This window comes from Acipenser ruthenus, chromosome 4 (assembly GCF_902713425.1).
Source record: "Acipenser ruthenus chromosome 4, fAciRut3.2 maternal haplotype, whole genome shotgun sequence".
In the NCBI taxonomy this organism is placed as follows: Eukaryota; Metazoa; Chordata; class Actinopteri; order Acipenseriformes; family Acipenseridae; genus Acipenser; species Acipenser ruthenus.
Window position 1 is genome coordinate 94,002,139 of NC_081192.1, and position 16,327 is coordinate 94,018,465.

Consider the following 16,327-nt stretch of genomic DNA (forward strand, 5'->3'; position numbering starts at 1 on the left):
AACCAGATATCTCTGCATCTCTCTGTCGTTTACTGTTTGTAAACTCTGTTTTGCTTTGTGCTGCAAATGTGTTGTATCAGTGGTTAAATAAAAGGGCTTGTAACCAGGAGGTCCCCGGTTCAAATCCCCCCTCAGCCACTGACTCATTGTGTGAACCTGAGCAAGTCACTTAACCTCCTTGTGCTCTGTCTTTCGGGTGAGACGTAATTGTAAGTGACTCTGCAGCTGATGCATAGTTCACACACCCTAGTCTCTGTAAGTCGCCTTGGATAAAGGCGTCTACTAAATAAACAAATAATAATAACAATAATAATGTATCATTATTTACCTGAAACATAGGTCAGGTCGTTTTAGTACTCTTATATGATATCACTTCAGAATGCCAATACTAGCAAATGCAGCATTTCAGTCTCTCATCGATATAACATAGCTGCTTGGTGGATACATCTGTTTACACATTTGCAAGCTGTATTGAAGTGTTGAAAAGCTTTAATACAAACATGGTCCAGAGAATGCCACAGAGAAGTGTAATGTCTCTTGGTAATACAATGAACATTGTTACTTTATTAATTATAACTGAGGAAGCACATGGTATTTGCTGTAAAATGTGATTACTCCTTAATTACACTGGAATGCAAAGATGTCAATTAAGACTTCTTTGAATATTTATGATCATGGATTAATAAATTGATGGTAGCCCTAAGCACCTGAGGTGTTAAATCCCAGATGTGCACAGGAAATACTCCCCTCCAGGTACTACCAGTGTTGAAGCTGCTGCCACGGGCTCAAATGCTGCCACGGTATAAGTCAAAAGTCATTGAAAATAGTTCAAATAAAATAAGTAGGGTTCTTTTTCTAAAGCTGTGTCTTTAGAATGCTCTCACCACTGCCATTAGAAATCACATTATTCTTCTGCAAAGTTTATGTTGGTTAGAATTGGGGACTGTAGTGGAGAATTAGCAGCAGTGTGGAGTAGTGGTTAGGGCTCTGGACTCTTGACCGGAGGGTCATGGGTTCAATCCCCGGTGGGGACACTGCTGCTGTACCCTTGAGCAAGGTACTTTACCTAGATTGCTCCAGTAAAAACCCAACTGTATAAATGGGTAATTGTATGTAAAAATAATGTGATATCTTGTAAGTCGCCCTGGATAAGGGCGTCTGCTAAGAAAGAAATTATTATTATTATTATAATTAACGTCAGACTAAAATATGTACATGCCACTTGCTCCTGCTGTGCTAGCATGGAAATACAAAATGACATAGTTCTGTTTCTCAAATAAACATTTTTACAATTTTAGTTTACTTTAGTACCAAGTGCTTTATCTTTGCCATTCTACCTTTGTATGTATGTCAACATGTTTGATGTTCACAGTTATTAGTCTCACAATATGCTGTTCTTTTTCAACATTGCACTCATTTATTTATACAGAGAACGGATTGTTTGTGCTTTAAAACAATGATGTTGACTCATGTTGTTGGAGTGCTCAGCATTATTTGTAGCTGTACTATGTCACACCCTCTTCTCCTCTGAGACCTGAGCTGTGAGAATCTGGGTCCATCACTAACGTACAAGGTGGAGGTTAAGTCTAAATTGTCAACCTCACAGTTCCAAAGCTAGTGTTTAAACCACTCCATCTAGTGGTGCACAACACTGGCCCTTGAGACCCATGCCAGTTCAGATCGTCACAGTTAATTTGACCTGCTAGGGATCAATTAACTCATTTAGAATCTGATTTGAACAAAAGCCCTGACTAGAATGGATCTCGTGTTCTAGATGGACTCTAAAGTCAGGTTTTAGGATTAAAAAGCAGTTAGACAAAACAATATAAAAGGATATAGACATCTACTTCACAGAGAGGCTTGTTTATAGATGTGTCACATCTATGTAGAATGTAATGTATTGTAGCCAGTGGATAATATGTACTGTGCCACACTGGCTGCAGTTGCCGTGCAAGCTCATCAGGTAAATTGCATTGCTTTCTAAAAATGGACATACAGATGATACTATTCTGTACTACTTGTCAGATGAGCTAACAATTGTTATTCTCACAATCCGTAAAAAGATTGTATTCAAACAGCGTGGTATGTCAAATGTTATTTGAGTCATTTTATTACTATAGAAAAAATATTATTATCGGTTGAGAGGGACTTGTCAGAAGATAGAGGCTTAATTTCCATTGGTACAAACAGAACAAAGATAAAGCCCAGTGACACAGAACAAGTGGATAAAAATATCAAAATAATTGTGAGTAAACAAACATTTTACAGGCCACAATTCTGGGAAGTTAAATATAGTGGCCACTAGACCATACATTTGAAAGTATAAACATACATTATAGATAATGTAGGGACAGGACTGCCCAGTCCCTGACCACATTCCGGCGCCTCCTTAAGACTCACCTCTTCAAACAGCACCTGTAGAACTCCTCTGTTGTATCCTGGGACACTATCACCCTTCATTTAAATATGCTTTATTTTGCTCTTATCTGCCCCCTATTTTACTGCATTTAATCCTGTACCTCAGAATATTGTAATCTGCCAAGTGTTTAATCTGTAGTATTTTGTACTTAATCATATCCTGATGTAACTATCACTACTTAATCATATCCTGATGTAACTTTCACTATTATCTGCTGTATTATTGAATTGTGGTTTGTCACACTTGAGAATTATTGTATTTCTTGTTCTTATTGTATGACTTATATTGTAACACTTGAATGTATTTGTATTTGCTTGCGATTGTAAGTCGCCCTGGATAAGGGCGTCTGCTAAGAAATAAATAATAATAATAATAATAGATAATGAGAGAGGTGGTATTTATATCTACATTGTACTGCTCAGGTGCCATTTGATTTAGAGCAAACAACATGAACCAGTATGAAGTCAACGTCTGCTAGAGTGTAGCATTTCTCGTAATGTCTCGGTTGCATTGTGCCATAAAATATGAACACATTTTAGAACTGGGCTTTGTAGGTTAGCTAAAACATGGGAAGACTAATCAATTATTTCTCACTCACTGTCTCGTGAGGCAGTTTATTAATGACAGGACTGAAGCCCAAGAGATCCCTGTGAACTGACAGGATACAGAAAAGATGAGCTTGTTTGTAAAGAGAAGTGTCAATTTAGTTTCTGAAGAGTACGAATGTGCTTGAAAATTAATAATAAGATTCTAGAGTGTATGGATATGTACATTCTAGAAGGCTCTTAGAATCCCATCTGTAAACTGTTTTGTAATACAAGCTCATTTCTGCATACTTTAAATGAAGTTAAGTGCCAGACATCTCTTTGTGATGCATAATGTGAAGCTCATGCATTTCTCTCTGGCAGACTAGAATATGGACAGGTCTTGCACTGTAGGTGTGGTGGGGCAATAGAGTCCACTTGAGCTAGGGTAGCAAGAACACCAATACGCTTTTGTTAAAAGCTAGCCCTGAAAGTAAAATGGAAGCTAATCCTGTCTTTGTGCAGCCCCTACTCACTGCTATGGTTTCTTCAGGGTAATGCTTTTTTCTTGGGTTTTATTATTTTTTTCAATATTTGCTGCCTAAAACTCCAACCCCCCATTGTCAAGGGTGAAGTCTTATTTCTGTATCCATATATGACTGTAAAACATAGTTTGAAATGTACTGGATGCATGTTGGCAATAAATTTGATGATGAATTATGTTCAGCTTTTTTGTCAGTGCAGCATCCTTCAAATGAATTTATAACACATTGGATGAATAAATCAAATAAGGTATATTACATGTTAAAATATTTATGCAACTACTGTATGTTGTGTTAGGAATAAACATATGCATGAAGTGTATAAAACTAGGATTATAGGAATGCTATAGATATAGATTCTAATGCATGTATTTTGCTTTAAACAAATCCCAAAAGGACCAGAACAGATGCTGCTGAAAATCCCACAAGGTGTAGTGCCCTAATGCGCTTCATACGACTGAAGGCTAGGACCAGCCTAGCTAGTCTTTACCCAGTCTAACCTAGTTTATCCAGCAGGTGTCACTGCAGCACAATGAAGTGACCTATTCCCACTCGATTCACCTCCCTGACTCAAAGGCCATTTTAGTTTTCGCTTTGGGCCCCCATCCAAGAACAGCAATTCATGCAAACAGGATTTAAAACATGCTTATTCTACATCAGGGGTGTCAAACATACAGCCCGTGGGCCGGATCCGGCCCATGGAATATCGTGGAATATCATTTTTTTTATTCAATAGGATACCTGACCTATCAACTCTCCCTTACTTGCTGGGAGTCTCCCGTTTTGTGGACAATTCTCCCGGACAACTTCCGGGATAGATTTTGTTCAAAACTCTACTGTTAAACCCTTTTATGTCAGCAAACCTTTAATTTCTGCAAAAGTAATGTACAGTCTGTGGTTACTGCAATTCCCGTCTGTACCTAGCAGTGATTAGGACCCATGGGAGCCCCGTGACAGGCGTGCATTCAGTGCACAAGGCAAGCTCACATACTTGACCATCTGCAATGGCTTCGTGTGCAATAAGCCATCCTGGTAAAGAAACAAAAATATTGAGGCAAATTCATGCAAAGCTGAAAAAAGGCATGTTTTCTTTAAACTATGCAGGACTGATTTTAACAGTGGGAGCAAGAATTAATAACTTTTGTTGCAACAGGAAAAACAGAGATCAAGAAAGTTACGTATGCAGAGACCTTTACATGTTGTGATTAGTTCAGCAAATCTGTAGTAGACATGTTCCCAAACTCACAAATTACAAAATATTCTGCAGGAAAGTCTAAAAGTCACACAAATAGTGAAAGGTGTTTCTATTATAATTTCAGTATCAACATTGCTTTAAAATTCAAATTGATTGATAATATGTGTTTATATACAGTACTAGTATGTTCATTTAAAATAGAAGATTGTTGACAATTAAATGTTACTGACAGTTGTGTATTTTGGCTTTTTTATTTTAATGATGACTTATTGAATTTAGAAGGGTTTTTTTCTTGTTATAAAGTAGGTGCCATTGCTCGTCCTTTAGGTTTGTTGTGTGACAATGCCAGCTGTGTATGTGTGCTTTTCTGTCATGCAAAATCAACTACAGTGGACCTGTTTACAAAGCATTGGCTGCTGACAAATCATCTACCTACAACTACAAGTACAATAAGAACAACAGGGGCCAAGAGAGGATTTGAAAAGCATGTCATGGTCGTTTTTCTGTTTTGATAGTTTTCCTTTTTAAAAGCAATTAGAAGGAGCACCGTATCACAGTCTATCATTTTACCAAGTAATAAAGTGGAATAGTTGTATGCTTTTGTCTTATGTAGGTATTCACTTCAATTCAGGCACTAAGATTTCAGTTTACAAAAGCTCCCTTATTTTGAAAACTCAGTGTTGACAAGTATGCGGATGCAGGTAAATAAAATTGCAAAAAAAACCCAAAATATAGAATAGATATGGATCAATATTTTATTTAACACTCCCCAAAAGATAAAGATAAAGAATATTAGTGACTGCTACTGCTGCTTCTGATACCTGGGACCACTTTGCTTGAACCAGCACATCAACATCTGGAGCAAATGACTGGGCTGAGGATATCTTGGGTATAGAGTTAAGGTGTATGTCAATTAGTTGAGAGTAATTTGTTGATATTCATGATGGTGAAAGCTTGCTGCTTTCAGAAGACACTATTTCACCAGCTTTTAGCAGTATTTCTTCAGAAACAGGTATATCGTGGCAAATCAATAGCTCACCTTAACAGCGGCATTACTTATTAAGTTATGCTACAAGCATTCGTAAACATCGATTGTTGCTTTTTAAATGACTGTGCCAATTCAGAGTATTTATCTTCACGTAACATTCCTGTATATTTATCATATTTCTTGTCATGGTTTGCTTCGTAGTGTCTTCTTAATGTTGTATTCTTTCACAACAGCATATGTTGCTTACAGATTAAGCTTGTTGGCTTTCCATTCATGTCCACAAAGAAATGTGAAATTCCTCATTTCTCTTGAAACACAGCACTCTTGGTGACCTTTCTCTTCAGGGATAAAGACATATTGACACTTGTCACTACAAATCTTAGCAGAAATATACAAATCAAAACTAAAAACCTTTTTTCTGGTATAACTGGTGTCTTAACTCAAACCATCTGACGCACTGCCGTCTCACCTACGTGGTTGCCAACTGACAGCAATCACAGCAACATGACAGTTTGTGTTGCTCCTGGGAAGGAAGTCGCTCAGGCATGTTTGCGCACGTGTTCTAAGAGGTTACAGTGAGGGAATCAAAATACGTGCTATTTAGGGGAATGTAAACATGGTATGTATAATTGTTGTTAAATATGATCATTTTAAGATTTTGGGTTCGTGTTTGTATTTTTATAACTGTCACTTGGCCTGCGCCAACCGAAAGGGTGTCGGATCAGGCCCACCATAAGCAACGAGTCTGACACCCCTGTTCTACATAATCTAGTTAATAATATTATTTTTGTCATCTTTCGGATGAGACGTAAACCGAGGTCATAGTGTGACTCTGCAGCAGCAATTGTGATGCATAGTTCCCCCCCTAGTCTCTCTAAGTTGCTTTGGATAACAGTGTCTGCTAAATGACTATATTATTATTATTATTATTATTATTATTATTATAATAATAATAATAATAATAATAATAATAAAAAAAAAAATTACAACCAACTAAGTTGTGTAGTAAGAGCTAAACAGATACATCCAGTTGAAGTCCACAACCTCCACTGCACTGAGATCATTATCTATTCAGATACCAGGGCATTTAGTAAGTGATGAAAAATGGGCAATACAATCCTTACTCCAAGTCCTGCTGTAAATCACTAGTTGTTTCCATAATTTGTGTTGGTACTGAATATATCTTTATTTTCATAACACATGGATCCATTTAATCATGCCTTGTTATTTTTCACTGTGAACAGCGGATGCTTTGTTGAATTATACTAATTAAATGTAATTTAACAACCATCATAAAAGACTAAGATTCTGCTGAGACATGTTTTTTTGTCCACTTTATATTACCAAATAAAGTTTCTGATGTTTTATTTGATAAATGTATGATATTTTACCAGCTTTGTGTAAGTAATGTATGTGCAGAAGTCTTTTTTTTTGTTTTTAATATATATACCGTATATAAAGCCTGAAAAGTAGAACACGAAAGAGGGGAGTTTAACAGCTTACAGGGAATCAATTGTGACAAAAGTGTGATAGTTTTATATATACTTGTATTTATAGCTTGAGATGCTGATATTCATAGCCTACACTACAGTATATATTTCTTTGATGTTAAATCAATTTCAGTAATGAAAAGGCAGTGATGTAACATCTTGTGTTAATCAGCTTATCCAGATACAAACTCATATTTGTTAAAGCCAGCTTCGTAGGTGTGATAACATAATGCGCGCCTCCCCACAGGAACTCTTTCATTTCTCATATTTTCATTTATAATTTAAAGTAAACAACTTGGCATTTGTCTGATTTTCAACAGTTCAGTGTCACACTAAGAGCCTTTTCAGCAGTACCCATGCTTATGATGTGGCTGTGGGAATAACTTTTGTACATTGAAGAACCTGCACCTTGGTTGGATCGATCGACAAAATAAATATTTGGACAAAATAAATATTTCACACACATTTGCACCTCAGGCTGTATTTTTGAAGGACTTCAAGAACACTAAATGCCAAAACAGCACTTACTGTTCTCCATTCTTTGTTAACACCGGTGAGTAGCCCCATATAGAGCTTTCTGTTTTTTTTAATTTCTTTCATTGAGAGCATTTCAATTCACAGAGCCATTGGGTAAATATAATTCACCAAAACAAATCCCTTGGACAAAGAAGATCATCTTTATTTACAAACTGAAATGCCTCGCTCCCAGTTCTGCATCACTGTGTGTTTTGATTATAGGGTCTCTGTGCCTCGGCTGCGGCTGGGAAAGTGTCCATTTTGAAATGATTTTGCATCATATGCCCACACAGTATCAATCCCCTCTCCAGTCATGTGATCAGGTGCCCACGTGGGAAAGGGGAAACGGCAGGCAATGACTTTGGCTGTGATCTGTAGTTCACTTAGAAGTTTGTCTTCCAACTGAGGCATCTGTAGAGAACATAAGCAAGTTGTTTATACATTGGTTTATTCTATTACAGTAACTTTTTATTTTATTTTAGAAAATACATTGTTTCAACTCATTCCGCATACATTTTGAATATGATTCAGATTTGGACAGCATAATTAATCAGATTGAGAACATATGGGGAATAAGGATATACAGTGCTCCCTTTACAATGCTGTAGTTGGGAGCCATAGTTAAGAGACCATGCTGTTTGTGTTCTTCCGTATAACGAGAATACTAGTGTAAGTGTAATGACATTATGGGACAAATGGGAGCCATGACCGTACAGCCTTATAACCTGTTCCGCAGCATAACAGGCTGCCTTATAAAGGGGAGTACTGGATGTCTTTCTGTGCAAAATTATCAATTGCCATACCTTCTGTTTTATTTAAAAATGCCTTTTTGATTGTCAGGGCACATTTTGATTTAAAGCACAGCAAAGACTTTGCAAACTTTGCACATCTCGTCACTTTGTTTTGTATAAAAAGTTTGTGAAGACTCAGATACAGTTAGAAGGACAAAATGTCAAACAAATATTCGCGTGTTGAGCTTGAGGCCAGTTCATTTTAAAGGCTCTTCGTAGTTCACATTTTCACTGGAATTAAACTTACCATCTGTGGAACTCCAAAGATAACAACATTAGTATACTGAGAAAAATTGACCTAAAAAAAAGAAAAAAAATCATAAAATAAATATTTTAATTGAAATTGACAGGAGAAGAAGTGTTACAAGTTACTGTACTGTGAGCAATCATGTGAGCTGTATTTTTAAGCTATGGGAAACTTTAGTTCAAGGAAGTGAATGATTTAAAACTAACACTAAGCTTGGCTCTGGCCTCGGGTTCATATGAAGACACAGCCTTCTTCACACTTAATAGCAACAGGTTGTAATACATCTAACAATGGGGTGTATAACCACACACGAGAGAGGAGATGCAAGTTAAACTCTGGAAATATCCTCTCCAAGGTAACAGTACTGTCAGAGATAGAATCAAGCCTTTATAATGAGGAGAACAACTCCCAAGATCATAATAAATACAAAAAAGTTATACAACACTTCCACCCAGTGGTGAAAATGAAAATTATCAAATAAAAATAGAAGGATTTCCAGTACTGGAGAAAGATGGCCCTTTGGACAGTATAAGACATGCAACTCAATACTATCACAAGCACACAAAAAATAAGAGTTGATTAAAAGGACTGCAATATTACTGAAACAAACAGACAAGAACATCTGGGAATTCTCATAATGATGAGACATTTCAACACTGGTCTACTGACACCATGGATAACTTAAATTCACTTTTTTGGTCTTGTTTAGTTTATTACATTACAACTCGATTACATCTTACTTAATGAAAAACAAACCTTCCATAAATCTGCTATATGAAATCTGGTGTTGTGATGCACTCCCTCCCTCCAGGCCCTATATCTAGAATACCACACCAGCCATGGGTTCAGCTCATAGCCAACGGCTCTGTAGCCTTGCTTTGCTGCTGCAATCACCTACAGTAAAAAAATAAAATAGTGTTTAGACATTTAAAATGAATGTTTTTAATGTATTTAATCACAATACAAATGCTTGCAATATCCATTTGGGCAAAATTACCAGTTGCATTGCTGTAAAAAACTAAATAGTTTTATGATGGGGAAGAGAACACAAAACAATAGAAATACAGTGATATAAAAGTATCCCGACAACCATGCTGTTGTGCAGATTTTACACACTAAACACTTTTACACTTTTAAACACGTGCATACTTAATATCTTGGTATGTCTGAATAAATCCTCCACTCTTCAAAAACATGTTGTTTTTATTAACGAGCACTCTTCCTCACAGTTTTTTCTATCTATTTTCAGGGAACAGTGAACAACTAAATGTGGGACATTTATTGTCCCACTCAGAAACGGGGTTCTGCAATAGTAAATGACCAGTCTGGCATCACATCAATGCCATACTAGAACAGACACACATTTTGGGGGTAAAATAAAGAATGGGGAATACATCCCCCACCCTAGCATCACAAATCAGCAAGGGTGCCTCAATACTTCCTATATCTCTTCATTTTGTTCTCCGACAACCTTAACCCTTTATCTTGGATACCCTTGAATATTTTTAATAAAACATATTGTAACGACGAGTGCAGACAGTGCTGGAGTCTGTGTGCTGTCGTTCCGAGGTAGATAGGAAGGGGGTGGGAGTGCACAGAACGCTGCAGGACTCTAAGCCACCAGGAGGTGGACTATTGCACTGTGTAAAACAGCGCTGGGACAGTGCGTGGGGTTTCACAGGAACTACTCTCGTACCAATACACAAGCACACCTGGAATTGCTGTAAGAACTAGTTCATCCATGGTGTCCTATAGGTGCAAGTTTGCACCTGGGTTGACCTCTCTCCAGCACGGGAAGGATCCAGAGGGGAGTGGACTTGTGCGGATGCTGATTGGCTGAGGACATGGGGACTTTGCAACATTGTGTCTCTCTGAGAGCTATATAAATGACAGCTTGTGTGCTGTGAGGGGTGAGGGGAGTTCAAGAGTGGAAATTGTGTGCTGCTGTAATTATTTGCATGTGGTTGATTGCTATCTGTGTGCTTCCGTGTTGCTACTTAATAGAGAGCATGCTGTGGCTATTGAACCAAACTTGTTAGTTTACCTTCATTCTCCATTTTAAAAAGTAAGCTCTGCTGTAATTTATTCTAAAACATCATCATCTTTTCTATAAATTGACATCAAGACTGTGAGAAGTTGGGAAAATATAGCTCAGTGTTCAGTAATGTTTGAAATACATGTTAGGTTTCAATTTGCCAACTCACTATTCGCCCATCACCACTTCCAATGTCGACAAGTGATCCTGTTCTTGACTGTAGCATCTTTAGTACATTTTCAATCTGAGCTGGAGTTGCTGGAACAAAGGGCAAGCAGATCTTCCTGAGGGCTGGAATTACAAATGGGGTGGCCACAGCATAAAGTGCTATCAATGTCCCTCCTACCACTCCAGTTACCCATAATCCCCATTGCTTTCTTCCAACGCTACCAGTGTTAGAATCCTTGGTGAAGCTTGCATCTTGCAGAAATTTGGACATAGTGGTGACCCTGAGACCAAGAAAAGCTGTCAGGAGTAACAATATCAAGAGCAAACATAACCCTGCACACACTGTAATGCACAGGTAATGTAGAGGTAATAGGGTTACTCATGTAATAACTGGAAGAGCACAGACATCACACACTGTACAGAGGTAATAGAGTTAATCATACAATAACTGGAAGGGTACAGACATCACACACTGTACAGAGGTAATAACCTAATCATACAATAACTGGAAGGGTACAAATATTTGTATAAAATTGAGAGGTTATCGAATTATAGACTGATGCAATCCAAAACGTTTATGGGGTGTATGATAAAAGGTGTGTTGAACATCACAGTGCAAAATTAAGGCCGTTATGTTCACTATTTAGAGTGTGACAGAAGGACGGATTCGATCATAGGACTCCCCACTTTTTTAATAAGGACCCTAAAAATCACAAAAAATAAAATCCATACCTTCCAAGAAGTATTGGGACGTGGTATGTTGAGCAGTCCAGAATTGTGTCACATCACCCTATAACAATATTGTAAAAGGTGGGGAAAATAAAAACTTACTGCAGTGGAGTATTTGTCTCATTTTTTCAATCATAATTCTACCACGTTGGACTTTGAAATAATAATACAGTATTTTAACTTTGAATTGCTAGCTTTATATATATATATATATATATAGATAGAAAAGCTACACAATACACGGTTTTTAGATTCTATAATACATTTCATCACTCATCTAGTTCAACTGGTGCACTAAGCCTAATGTTCCAAATAGCCCTCACCGTGACCTTTTCTATTGTTCCGCTAATATGACCATAACATACCACACAATATAATGATATAGTTTGCTACGTAGGCCTGCGTAATCTTTTATACAAAATATCGCGCAGGCAACTGAATAAACTTTCAAAATAAAATTAAATAAACCTGCACACCCCCAACCTACCATGTCCTTCAGTAAAATGAGTTAACAAACTCCACAGTACAAATCACAGTGCAACAGCTCATTTGTCTCGACGTGCACCACAACCACATCAAAGTTATTTTCACATTAAGAACAAGTCATTAGTGCCAAATTCTACTTCGCAGAGAACCATGCATGTTTTATAAATCGCAAATGGCTGCGCCCCAATGCTTAAATTCTTAACTTTTAAAAATAACAAGAAATCGCTACACGACTGCTAACAGGTCCTCACGTGGGTTTATGTCTCTCTGTTGTAGATTTCTATAATTATATCGTCACATTGACAATACGTTAAAAAATATTAGAACGTATTATGTTTAAAAGGACAATAAAACCGTGCAATTCATACTAGTTGTTTAAATGTTACTGTACTACTGTAGTAGCAATTTAATTTACTTCAGTAAGAAGAACGAGGACACAATAACAACACACAGCTTCCTTGTAATGGAATTCTACTGGCATCATATCCGGTGTGTCTGTGTAACGGTGGAGCAGTCCCCCTTTTGTAAAACTCCAATCCAAGACGGAAAATATAGATATATATATATTTTTTAATGTAAGTATTTCTTTTTACATTGTACAACGCGATATCTATTTATTTATGTCACGCGTTCATCATGTGAATTAAAGATTATTTTATCCATCAAATGTTTGGAACAAAGCATTGTGTTTGTGTATGTTTTAAGATGGTTTCGGGGATGGTTGTAACAGCAGGATGCAACGCAATGGTACGCGCGATCATATCAGCAGCACAAATACTGTAGGCTAAATTACAAAAGCAATGAACTATTAAGAAAATAATGGTATTATGGTCAGGTGACCTATCATGTCAGACATCAAGGTGTACTTACTTCGCAAGCTACAGCGTTTGAAGCGATCAGAAAATATAGACATTTCTAATTGAGTAAAACTTGCACTTTTTTTTTCAAATTGCCACGAAGTCCAATTGGTTAATAATGATATTGTATATATTTTCAAATCTGGTTAGCTGATGGATACTAATAAAAATATATATATATTAACAATCATTTTTTATGGTATTTGTTCCAAGCCAATGTGATACAATAATATGAATAACATTTTAAACACAAAAAAAACTTTTAATGTATTGCAGTTAACATCAATTTCAATATAATTAATGTTCCCTCTCCAACAATTCCAGCATGCCACGGACATACAAGCGGCGAACAAATCGTGGAACACCACAGGAGGTAATGGAGCGTGCTACAAAATTAGTCATTGAAAAGAACCAGACCATCAGATCTGTAGCAAAAAACTTTGACATTTGTCATGTGTCTCTCAGCCGGTTTGTAAAGAAAACACAAATGGCATCAGAAAAGGGGTCTGAAACACCTCCCCCAGTTGTGGGTTATAAATCCCATCGAGTCTTTAACGAAGAGCTAGAGACTGCTCTTGAAGAATATCTCATTCAAACTGCAGAGCTATACTGTGGACTAACTCCAAATGAAGTCAGGAAGCTTGCTTATCAGTGTGCTGTCCATTACAAGCTCAGTTTTCCACAGAGATGGAGTGAAACAGGAATGGCAGGACCAGATTGGTTTACTAGCTTTCAGAGAAGACACCCAGGGCTTACTAAAAAAGCTCATCAGACTTCAAATGTGGCCCAAGCACAAAACAATCAAGGTCCATCTGACGAAGTCTTTCCAGAACCCCAGGTTCCACAAGAAACACAGAAGAATCTGATACCTGAATGTGGTCTGCTTACAACTCCTGTGGTTGGAGCGATCCCGTTTCCCCCCAAAAAACGTTGTCCACCCCATCAGGCAGGTCCCAAAAAGAGAACTGGCAAAGGTGGGAGAAAGAATATAAATATGATAAATGCCCAAGGAATCCTAGTTGAAGAAGAAATTGCCTGTTCTGGGAACTAGGCCATTGAAGAATGCACCCTATTTGAAACACCTTGCTAGTGCCGTAATTACATTTGTGATTTGTTTGTGTAAGGACATTTTTAAAATCATTACTATAATCTAGTTACAATGCAGAAGAAAAGCCTGCTGTAATTCTATACAGTATGGTAGTTCGAGTGGAAGGCAGTCCTTGAGTCCCTGCACAAGAGATCAAGCGAATATTGCAAAATCAGAAGTCAAAGAAAGTATTGCATCCCCAGTCACTATATGCAAACAAAGCCACTTTATATGGCAGTTTATAAACAATTAAATCAAAAATACTGTTGGAAAAAGGGATAAAATGCAAACACTACTAATCTACTGTAACTAGGGTGCTGCAGCATCCCCTGCATAGAAAAAGCAAGGGGACACTAGATTTTAAGCCTGTTTTTATTTAGAACACATCCAACGGTATTACTTCTTGATTTTATAACCATAAAATAAGACAGATACAATCCAGCAGAATAGATGCATTTAAATAATTATTTAATAAATATAGTGCACCCACATTAAGGGCAGCAGTGTGGAGTAGTGGTTAGGGCTCTGGACTCTTGACTGGAGGGTCGTGGGTTCAATCCCAGGTGGGGTATACTGCTGCTGTTCCCTTGAGCAAGGTACTTTACCTAGATTGCTCCAGTTAAAAAAAAAAAAAAAAACTGTATACATGAGTAATTGTATGTAAAAATAATGTGATATCTTGTAACAATTGTAAGTCGCCCTGGATAAGGGCATCTGCTAAGAAATAAATAAACTGTAATACACAACACAGAGTGTAGAAAATTGCTTAATGTACTGTATTTCTCACAATCATGTTTTATTAAACTAAAAATGATGCCTAGATAAATGCTTATTGCATTATTCCAAAGTTAAGCATTTGTAAACAAAACAAAACATACAAAAAAAAAAAAAAAGCATTTTCAACATGAGCGTGTGAGGTTACAACCTACTACAGTGTTTGTAAACATCAGTTTTTAAATTGTATGGGCCATTCACTGTACATTTAAGTAAATGTAACTACATGGTTGGAGTATACAATGATTATTAACAAATCAATACTGCACAGTTTTGATTTTGGAAACATAGATGTAAATTGTCATAGTAAATTGATATATTTAACAGAAAAGCATAGTGGCAGTTACTACGGTTTTCAGTTCGTTTTCATAAGATTCTCTCTACAAAAGTATTGCTTTCAGCAGTGGGAGCCATTATTGCAGGAACCCAGGTACGCATTGGAGCCCAGCATCATTTAACAAGTTCCAAAAACAGTAACTTCACAAAAGTGATTGTGTTCCTCCGTGCAGTGCTCAGCTAACATCTGCACTTCCAGAAATGCATCCCACGAGTGAATCACAATCCTAGATAAGCAATTCCAAAGATCATTGGATTCCCCAAAACGTGTGTTACTCCGGTTCAACTGGAATTGGCATTCAATTCTTTCATCTGCTTTTAATAAATGCCATATATTGAAGTTTGGCAAGAACGTTAGCAAATTTGTGTTTCAAGTTGAAGAGATCACCTATTTTCTGCAACTCCAGAGCACATTCAGTGGCAGTTTCTTGATCTGTAACAACAAATATATAATAAATAAATACCTGCACATAATATATTATGAATACATTGTTAACATAATTTAATTGCATACAGTAAATAGCTTACATACCCTCTCAGGGGTCTCCCAGTCTTGTTCTGAAGAGCTACAGTGTCTTTGGTTTTCATTTCAACCGAGCACTCAGTTACTTAGTTGCACCAATTATTGGCTTAATTAGCCAAGATTAACAGGTCATCCAGATCTTTAGCTATTGATGATGTAAAGACACCTCCTGCAGGATTGGGGCTCTCCAGGACTAGGGTTGGAGATCCCTCTATCGCAAAATACTGATATATTACTTTGCCGATGGAGTATTTTAAGCTGTATTATTGTTTTATATATATATATATATATATATATATATATATATATATATATATATATATATATATATATATACAGTACTGTGCAAAAGTTTTAGGCAGGTGTGAAAAAATGCTGTAAAGTAAGAATGCTTTCAAAAATAGACATGTTAATAGTTTATATTTATCAATTAACAAAATGCAAAGTGAGTGAACAGAAGAAAAATCTACATCAAATCAATATTTGGTGTGACCACCCTTTGCCTTCAAAACAGCATCAATTCTTCTAGGTACACTTGCACACAGTTTTTGAAGGAACTCGGCAGGTAGGTTGGCCCAAACATCTTGGAGGACTAACCACAGTTCTTCTGTGGATTTAGA

At 36.9% G+C, this 16,327-nt stretch overlaps 2 protein-coding genes across 5 annotated transcripts; one reads left to right on the forward strand and one right to left on the reverse strand.

Moving 5' to 3' along the window:
* Positions 1–7,380: 7,380 nt before the first annotated feature.
* Positions 7,381–12,648, reverse strand: LOC117399651 (ATP synthase subunit C lysine N-methyltransferase-like). 4 transcript variants are annotated; one of them, XM_059023106.1, is made up of 6 exons: positions 12,546–12,648; positions 11,648–11,705; positions 10,917–11,038; positions 9,469–9,606; positions 8,713–8,763; positions 7,381–8,085 (listed from the first exon to the last, which is right to left on the reverse strand). In XM_059023106.1, the coding sequence occupies exons 1-6, from the start codon at positions 12,612–12,614 to the stop codon at positions 7,891–7,893; spliced, it is 633 nt and encodes a 210-aa protein (XP_058879089.1). In that variant the 5' UTR covers positions 12,615–12,648; the 3' UTR covers positions 7,381–7,890. The 4 variants fall into 4 exon arrangements, with proteins under 4 accessions (XP_058879089.1, XP_033854847.1, XP_033854849.1 ...); XM_033998956.2 differs by having other exon boundaries at positions 10,917–11,196; positions 12,546–12,613; XM_033998958.2 differs by lacking the exon at positions 12,546–12,648 and adding an exon at positions 12,132–12,539.
* LOC117399650 (uncharacterized) lies at positions 12,568–14,744 on the forward strand. Its single transcript, XM_033998955.3, has 2 exons — positions 12,568–12,705; positions 13,312–14,744. Exon 2 carries the CDS (start codon positions 13,313–13,315, stop codon positions 14,036–14,038), a length of 726 nt encoding a protein of 241 aa, XP_033854846.2. The 5' UTR covers positions 12,568–12,705; position 13,312; the 3' UTR covers positions 14,039–14,744.
* The last annotated feature ends 1,583 nt before the right edge of the window (positions 14,745–16,327 follow it).